The sequence below is a fragment of the Schistosoma mansoni genome, chromosome 1 (genome assembly GCF_000237925.1).
Source record: "Schistosoma mansoni strain Puerto Rico chromosome 1, complete genome".
NCBI classification, from domain to species: domain Eukaryota; kingdom Metazoa; phylum Platyhelminthes; class Trematoda; order Strigeidida; family Schistosomatidae; genus Schistosoma; species Schistosoma mansoni.
Window position 1 is genome coordinate 41727909 of NC_031495.1, and position 9765 is coordinate 41737673.

The following is a 9765-nucleotide window of genomic DNA, read 5'->3' on the forward strand; positions in this document are numbered from 1 at the left end:
GGACTCGAACCCGGGATGTTTCGCTTCAAACGCCATCGCGTTATCCACTCAGCTACTGCAGTCCCAAACATTAATGGGAAGATTCAAACAAGCAATACTAATTGAATCTAACCTTCACCCTATCGCACAAGCAAGTGGCTATCAGGACTCAGTAGCTGAATGGATAACGCGATGGCGTTTGAAGCGAAACGTACTGGGTTCGAGTCCCAGAGTGAACATCGATTCTGAGATGCAGGTACATCCATCTGACGAGTCCCAAATAGGATGAAACGCGCGTCCTGGATTCCACTGCTAGCCACTATCCATCTTTGCTTATAATGCATTTACTTCAATTTGAATAGAAAATAAATCCGATAATAAATGCCATTCATAACTGTAGATAAATTTGTTTTTCACAAATTCGTACAAATATTAATAATGGCCTTATTCAATATTATATTTTTGGTATAATATAGAATTCTCAGCACAAAGAATTTCAACAAATTTCCCTTTCTTATTTTTTGATCGATCCTGACGATAAATATTGAGTGGTCGGCAGTTAAATGTTAACAGTTCAGGAATAGATATCTTAATACCGTTGATTCTTTTCAATACATATTGCCGGCTGCCATCATGTCTCTGATTAGGCTCTTTTGTAACTTGTACAGCGAAAGGTTGTAAACGTTTCACAAACGCTCCTGAATAGGTTATGCGATTAGTAGACACACAAATAAAAGCAGAAAACTTGTTGAAATATCTAGATGTCAGGAACATATAGCCCAGATATTCAAGCAGGCCGCCAAAGTTCACTATGTATATGATACCAAAGCTATCTACAGCATATGTTCTCCAAGATTTCTGCAAATAGTTAAAAAAAGGAAAACAATAAATATTTTAATACAACATATGTGAACTATTTTCATTATATTATATATTACTTTTCAAATTCAAGTGATTTATGGAGATCTATTCATCTAGGTGATAATTCTCATCACAAACTGATATCAATTGGAAAACAACCGATGATTGGGGATTTCTAAACAAATTATTTCATCCTAGTTTTTAACTCCTTGTGAGCTATTTGAAGTTAGTAATATTCATCATCTAATTCCTAATTAGTGGTTGACATGTATCTTACTCGCCGATGGATAGATTGGTAGTGATTGTAAATGAACAGTGTTGAGAATATAATAACTAGGACGAATCGTGTATTTCACTACTCCTCGAGTTTTAGTTTTTATCCAGCTGCTTTCAGTCCATTATGAAAATTACTGTCTAGTATTATAATTATTCATATGATATTATCACTATCTATCAAACAATCTAATCATGAATTAACTAACCAATTAACTTTCTATCATTTCTGTTCATTCTTATAATCAAAAAGTCAATACCTTGTTTTATTCATATATGTTACTGCAAATTTCTTCTAGTTTTGTAAAGAACTAACAAATGAAATTAATCATTTAGGTGGTGGACCCTACAAAGGGAATTCTTTAATCAACATCGCAACTAAAAAAAAGAAATTTGTTGATTATATTGCACTGGCTACCTTAGCAACTGCTATCTCTATTATTTTCTCTTAACCAACTAGGATTAATGATTTTTTTTAAATAAAAAAAATAAAATAATGTGTTACACTTCTACTGCTTACACCATAAATGAATTAAACCCTATAATTATATCATTCAATGTGCAGTCTCATCAAATGATGTATGTGTTTGTGTGTATATGTCTATCTATTTATATATATATATGTGTGTGTGTGCGTGTTAATGCTTTCATTCATGCATAAATGATTAAGAATGGGCATTTAGAAAGTGTTATTATGTGACATGTAAAAGGATATAGAAAGAGAGACAGTTAAATAATGACCACATATTTTTTTTCGAAAATAATAATAATACTCTAAATTTTATAATATTTATATTCTTATAGTTGGGTCAATTGAAGCTAGATTACCATGGAAAACCTGGAATCACTGGACAAAATTAAAAAAATAATTAGTGATTATGATCTTATTTTAATTTTTTTTTATTTTTCAAAAAGGAAGGTGTTCACTAATTCAGTCATTTTCATATCACTTGTAATTTTAATATTATTTAACCATGATAATTATTCCGGTTCTTTTTGTCATATTGGTTGATATAAGATTCTCATGAAAATTTAGTATTGGCCCATTTTTTTGTTATGAGCTTACTCTTACATTCTCTCACTTTAACTACTCCCAGAAGGTTAACTGGAGAATAATAAAGGATTACTTTCTTCACTCTTCTTATTTAAGTTCATTTTCTTATTTTAATCAATTAAACACATCCATACAAATGATGTTTTCCTCACTAAAGCATAATGTATGATCCTAATTATACAGTTCAGTAATAAAGTGAGACATAGAAACAATACTACATATGTCTGTAAGTTTTAATATAATATATTTTTCGAACAGCTTAAATTATGTTACTGTGCCAAAAAATTATTCAACTATTGGATATATAGTCTTGTTTAGAAAGATTAGTCTAATTTAAAGATGTTTTATTTTATGGATTTACATCAACTGGATGTTAATTGAAAATTAGAGGATACTGGACAAATTTTTCATCATTATATAGGGTTCCGTAGTGATGTACCTACAAAACCTCTCAGGAGGGAATCAAAACTAAAGTTTTCAGACTATTGATTTGAGACTTGATATTTAACAATATCAACCTTAATCAGTTCTCGATATAGTAAGACGATTATCCGGTGCCTTTATTGTGAAATAACTTGAACCTCTTGAACTTTACTAGCTACTATATCACACTAAAAATTTAGTAATTCATCCATAAATCAAACAACAAATGAGTAAGATATTGTAATTAATATCAAAGGTTTATGGAAAGTACAATAATTTGAGTATGATATTCATTTCAGATTGATATTAAGGGCCCTATTCTGAAGTAAAACACTTCACTATGTTTCAGTGATGCTTCATATAACCTTAATCTATCACGAAAGCTGTTTTCAGAGTAGTTTTACTATATAGAGGAGGTGAAATAGTTATTTTCACACATTTACGGACAAAATTATCAATAAAAAGCTGAAATGTTAACTTCATCTTACATTTCGATCTTAATTGCGAACAGAAACTAATTTAATGCTCATGTACTGGCTGTTTATCGATTAAAGTATAAAAGCAGAATGGGTATTTGTGGAGATTGTAGTAATTTTAGTAGTTGAATTCATGAGTTGATCTAACCTGGACTATCATTGAAAATCTGGAAGCACTGGGTTACGCAAGATCACGGATCATGAGCCGACCTACACTAGACCACCATTGAAAACCTATAAGCAATGGACAGTCGTTTCGTCTGCTCACCCTTGGATGACAGCTCAGTAGTATATAGGCTAAGCGAGCGCACCCAAGACCAAATGTCATGGTTTTAAGTCCCGTGTGAGGGATCGTGGATAAACACTGCTGAGGAGCCCTATACTAAGACGAAACGGCCGGCAGTGCTTACAGGTTTTAAATAATGGTCTAGCTTAGATCGACTAATGAGTTCAACTGGTAAAGTATGTGACGTGATTGTGGAATGATATGCACTTTTCATCTATTTGATAAAACTGAAATCAGATATGGAATTCTATAGTAGTAATAATAACAAACTATAACGCTTAGTAAATAACCTATTTTAGAAGAAACTTCATATATCTAGTTTTTATTATCAGAAAATGACACTCAAACAATCTAAAATTTCAAAGTGCTAAGCAATTCCTTCATCATATTGTGGCAGCGATAAATAGTTCATTTATTCTACCATAAACAATTACATATATAATCTTCAGATGATTGAACAATAAGGATTAGCTTTCGGATAACATGTCGTGTTTTAGGATAGCGGATATTCTTTTAAAAATAACTCAACTGGTGATAATAATCTAGAGTAGGTTGACTGTAACTGGCAACAGAATTCTGTAAGCACATGTCGTCCTACTTAGAACTCGTAAACTAGATGTACCTTCATCTCAGTGTTGAAGTTCACAGCTAGAGTGCCTGGCACTCAGGATCTTTCATTTCAAACGCCTAACGCGTTGTCTATTGAAAGACTGAGTTACAATAATCACTAATCTGACCAACGGACTCGAATCACCTTGTCGTTGGTAATTATAGCTGAATTTCGAACAGTCATTTTTGGCATGTGTATCCTATACGAATCGCCACAAAATAGCTATTATGTCACAAATTAGCTTTTTATCCTTATGGCTAACATTGGAATAAGAGCAGGTTAATCTGACAGCTAGAAATTAACATTACATATGACTTACAGAATTTCAAGATCACGAGTTTTACTAACATCAATCTTACATAAATTATGTTATTGACTGTCATCTGACAGGCACTTTTTCATTTTTATGGGGAATATGAAACACCTCCGTGGGTGTTTCATATACAAAGGATATTGACCTTAGATTATTTAATTTTCTAGAGGGATAAATCTAAGTTGAACTGAATTACAATGAAATGTTTAACCGGAAATCTATTATGACCTCAGGTATGAAGATGTAAATTTATTTATTAAATGATCATATTCTGATCATCGTATAATTGCTACTTTACTGTACTCACTTCGAAGAATTCTGTTTATTAATATTACCAAAGTGTTTCAATTTAATCAGAGTACTCCTATGCTTTGTTTAACAAGACAATTATAAACGCTTTTCCAAATGTTGACTGAGTTTTTTTAAAGCGTAAGTAGTAAAAAAAATGTTGTTATTCAGTGAACTGAACACTTTCCATAACAATTTCCTGTGTCCCTTTTCATAACCGGATATGATATATACAAGCAAGGTAATCTAGGAAATTCATTTACAACTTCAACAATACTCGGGAAATTTACACCACAAATTTGACTGCATACATATTTACAAATGATAATAATAATAATAGAAAAAAGGCAGACAACTTGGAATGAAAATCTGTTAGTGGGTATGAGAGTATTTCTGGTGAAACCTTTTCACTTATCCTACAATTTCTCTTATTGGTCACATCAAGTTTCTTATTGTATTCCATGCCTTTTATATTTTATTGGTAGCCTATTTCAGTATATTTTATAATTGATGACGGTCTTATTAATTCCATGATTGGTCAGTTTACAAATACATAGCCTATTTCAGTCATTATATATTTATTTCTGAAATGAAGGTAAAGTAACCAATCGGATAACTATTGATCACTTTTAGAGGGTATTATTCTTTCATCCATTTATTGTATTGTCTTGATTTGGGCAATTCTTAACTTCTGTATGCATATTCATCTAACTTTCAGGCACACACATACTGACACTAGTTAATTAATGCCCACCCTACTCTATATTATATTATAGAATAGAGAAGTTAAAAGGAAATAAATAATTTCAGTGTATTAAATAGGATGGATTCTAAAATTAATTAGTTTAATGGAATGTATATTAAGTGACGACTAAGAAGGCGTAAAAACAGGTTACAAATTACTTACTTTCTGGTTAGTTGATTATTCTTCTTTAACGTATGTATTATCAGATAGCTGTATTAAACTTCATTTCTGATTTACATAGTTTCTCAATGTCCATTTACTGTTTGTATCAGTTAACTGTTACACTCGAAATTAAAAAACAAAAACAAACGACTCTGATGTTAAATAAATTTAATTTGACTTCTTCCTTGGTGTGATCGCTCAATACTGTATTTTATCGTTGAATATTTTAGGGATAACGTTAGTGTCTAGCTCAAGTATTTTGATGGTATTTTATATTAGTTTTAAAGTAATTTTTTACAAACAAGTGGTATAAAAAAAGCAATGACACATTAATACTTTCAGTCAACGCTCAACCATAGTATGAATGATTTATTTTATTTTTTTTATTTTTTATTTTTATTTTATTATTTTTATTTTATTTTATTTATTCAAGAGAGCAGACTATTTTATTTTACCGTGCATCATTTGACTTCGGCTTATATGTGCCCAGTTGGTTTGAACTGTTTATCTATTATTACTAATAATTAATTAGTTTTGAAGTAAAATCTATCACAATACAACAATCTCTTTTAGAAAACATTCATTCAATCTCTATATTGTTTGCCTGTAATACTCAAATGAGAATAGTATCACATTTCAAATTATTATTAATCAATACAAATATTTCGATATCTTATTAACTTAATTTGTATATCGATGGATTTGTTTCCTCTTCTTCACAATATTTAACAGTGTTGAATATAAACAACAATTTTAATATCGAATCGCGGTAAATTATGTATATATGCATCCATTTTATTAACAGATTTATTTAATATCAAAAGGGGTTGTTGTAGATATTATAGTAATTTCAGTAGTTGAGATCATGTGTCAATTGAAGCTAGACCACCATGGAAAACCTGGAAGCATTGGACGGCCGTTTCGTCCCTTTTGTGGGACTCCTCACTGAAAACAATGGTGGATGTGTCGCTCAATTTCGTGGATCGGTTGAAGTTAGACATTAATACCGTTGGATGCCGGTCGGCTCAGTGGTCTAGAGGTTAAGCGCCCGCGTGCGAGACCGATAGGTCCTGGGTTCGAATCTCGCGAGGCGGGATTGTGGATGCGCACTGCTGAGGGGTCCCACAATAGGGCGAAACCGCCGTCCAGTGCTTCCAGGTTTTCCATGGTCGTCTAACTTCGATTGACTCATGATCTCAACTACTGGGATTTATTTAGCATTATCAAGTTGCTTGTATTCTGAATGTAAATAATTGTGTTAATATAAATTTTGTATTACAAAAATAAACAATGATTATCATTATTATCATCATTTATTTACTTATTTACCTACTTTCTAGAAAAATCTTTATATTTAATAAACAAAGACTGTTTGACAAATGACAACTTCACTTGGAAATTTTTCTATTGAACGATTAATCGATCATTCACAATTAACAACAATTACACATGTTAGATCAACCAGAAATAATGTTAATCAAAGTGAGCCGAATTTCAACTCGAAACGATCAAATAATAATAATAAGTTAATTTCTACTACAACAGTGATGACAACCATGTGTAACAGTGAACAAAATTTATTTATACCAACTGGTATGTACATAAAAGAGTTACAAAAGTCAACGACAACTAATAATAAAATGCTGAGATCAACGTCAAGTCTTCATCATCATAATAATAATAATAATAATAATACCAGGAATACTTCTTGCAGCAATAACGGCTTGAACGACACGAAAAAACAATCAAACTATTTATTGGATGATGTTATAAACAAAAATCAACAATTCTATAATTCTGTTTATTCAAATCTTGATAATTTTCATCAGGATGATTTAAATATAACAATGAAGGATATAAATCTAACTTCCAGGAGTTTTTCTGTTGAGAAATTGGATAATAATGATGATAATTACAATGTGAAGATAAAAATAATTGAACAGAATAATGATGACATTAATGTTGATGATGATGGAGAAGAGGCCGATGAAGTGTTAGTGGAAGAAGATGATAATGATGATGAGAAAAAGTCTAATTCTGAGTTGAACACGTCAGATAATACGTCTACAAATAAAACATATACATGCCCAGAATGTGGTAAAGTATTTACAGCTCATTATAATTTAACAAGGCATATGCCCATTCATACCGGTGCAAGACCTTTCATTTGTAAAGTAAGATATAAGATAGTTTTGTTTATTTGAGTTGATAAAAATTAACATAAAAATTTAGTTTATGTTGGATTCGAAGGCGATTTTTATTCACAAACCGTCTTAGATAGATCAGTGAAGAGAATGAAATATTGAATAGTTCTTCATGCTTCCTCCTCTTCTAAGACTTCTTCACATGGTACACAAATAACTTCATATTAGACTGAGGTTAAGGTATTGACATTTCATCGGAATAACCAGTCCAAAATTATTGATCGCCAATTTCAAATTCAGTTAATCTTTAATTAAGCATAGCTCTAATACATTTTCTTCGACACATAACTAGATAATAATAGTTTATGGTGAAGAACTTCGGGCTGTATAAATTTAACGTTAGAATCACTCAGACATGTTGCACAACTTTATTACTTCCAGTTTAGCTTAGATATTGTCTATTTGTTAAAATTTTAGGTGACTGGATATAGTTGGTAGGAAACCATGAACATAGATTTTGTGTTGTTTGACACTTGTCGGTAAGATGTACTCGTAATCCTGAGGGGGCTGACACTCTCTGTGGGGTCTGGATCTTCACCACCCAGCTTCATACTATAAGACGTTACAACTGATCTATTTAGGCTGCAACTGACTTCTTTTCATTGTATAGCCATTACCGGATTAATTGGAAATCTAATGAGAGTAATCTCAACTAGTTCATGAGCAATGTAATTATTTGAACTAATTACAAATCAAACTTTCTTGCCTTTATCCCCATGGGATTGAATCATTTTTTATTCGTTATAAAAAATGTGCTTATGTAATCTGTATTATGTCTTGCATAACAAAATAAAGTATATACTTGAATTTTATTATTACTAATCAAGTTTACATCAGGATGAAAAAACAGGTAATTTTTCTTCTTTATGAAATGTATTTCATAGAAAGACAATAAATAAGAATAATATTATTGACTAATCATCAAATGGATCATTAAGGGACATTAAGATACCACAACTCATTTGTTTGTAACGTTTAAGATCCATTCAGTCTGAGATATGAAGTTTTTACGAAAGTAAGACCTTGAACAACTACCCTCCTTCCAGCCACAGTAACATGGTGAAGCCTAGTAGGCCCTTCTGGAGAAGAGTGCTACATTGAACAACTACCGAGGCTCAATAGCTGTTTTTGCATTGCTTACGCAGAATCATTACATCATTCTTTTATTTTTTGGGCAGACTCATTTTTTCTTTCCTTTTGAACCAAAAATAATAATGCAATGATTCTTTGTAGCAATCATAATCATTTGTGGGCATAGGTAGAGTGGATGATTAGGCCGATTTCCACCACCCGGGTTACTGCTCACGTTAGTTCATGGAAACAATCCCATGATCGAGGAGGCACGACGAGGACGTGTGAGTAGGGTTTTGCCTCCCTCAAACAAATATATATACAAATCGAACAACTAGAGACATTTTAATCTAACAATAAACGTTTAAAGTAAATAGTACACAAACAGTAAACATTGGTATTGAAATGATATAATTTAATATATTTCGGTTAATTCCTATGATAGTAATCATATCTCTTAAATAGGTTTTTAATCTAGACTTGAAAGGGATTTTCTTATGAACTGATATCAACTGAATGAGTGTAAATGGTCCGTAATAGTTGATTATAGTGATCAAACTAAGTATTCGAATCTATCTGAGAATATGGTACTTTTAATGTATTCAATAACCCAAATATTCTCATAACAATTGAATCAAATTGAAGAGATCTTTTGAAATTACTTGAATAACAATGAAATCTACCAATTCGTATTCCTTCCTCCCCTTCTTTTAGTAACCAAAAGTGGATTAACAGTAATTATTCGATTTTGGTGAACGAAAAGGAATGACATATCTAGATAACCTATTTATACCTATGCATACAACTACATCGTAATGTATAATAGAATACTTACTTTTATTTACAAACTACCATTATTTATTAATGATTAAACAAGTCAGATGTACAGAAAAAATCTGAAGTCTGTATGTACAAAGACGATCATATTAAATAATATGTTGCTAGATTTTCGTTATCTAAATGTCTTTAAAATTTTGATAATGTAATAAAAAGACGAAGATTATCAGAACTATGTGATAT

The 9765-nt window shown here is 31.2% G+C and overlaps 2 protein-coding genes across 2 annotated transcripts in view; both read left to right on the forward strand.

The window, feature by feature from the left end:
* Smp_144530 (hypothetical protein) overlaps positions 1 to 1565 on the forward strand; it is a gene marked incomplete at both ends in the record, with an annotated part of 3952 nt that extends 2387 nt beyond the window's left edge. Inside the window, one exon of the mRNA XM_018794463.1 lies at positions 1413 to 1565. Within this exon, the coding sequence (XP_018648874.1) occupies positions 1413 to 1565 (153 nt within the window). The remainder of the gene's footprint in view (positions 1 to 1412) is intronic.
* A 5752-nt stretch (positions 1566 to 7317) lies between these two features.
* Positions 7318 to 9765, forward strand: part of Smp_144540 (putative c2h2 zinc finger protein) — a gene marked incomplete at both ends in the record, with an annotated part of 7789 nt that continues 5341 nt past the window's right edge. The window contains one exon of the mRNA XM_018794465.1: positions 7318 to 7644. Coding sequence (XP_018648875.1) covers positions 7318 to 7644 — 327 coding nt within the window. The remainder of the gene's footprint in view (positions 7645 to 9765) is intronic.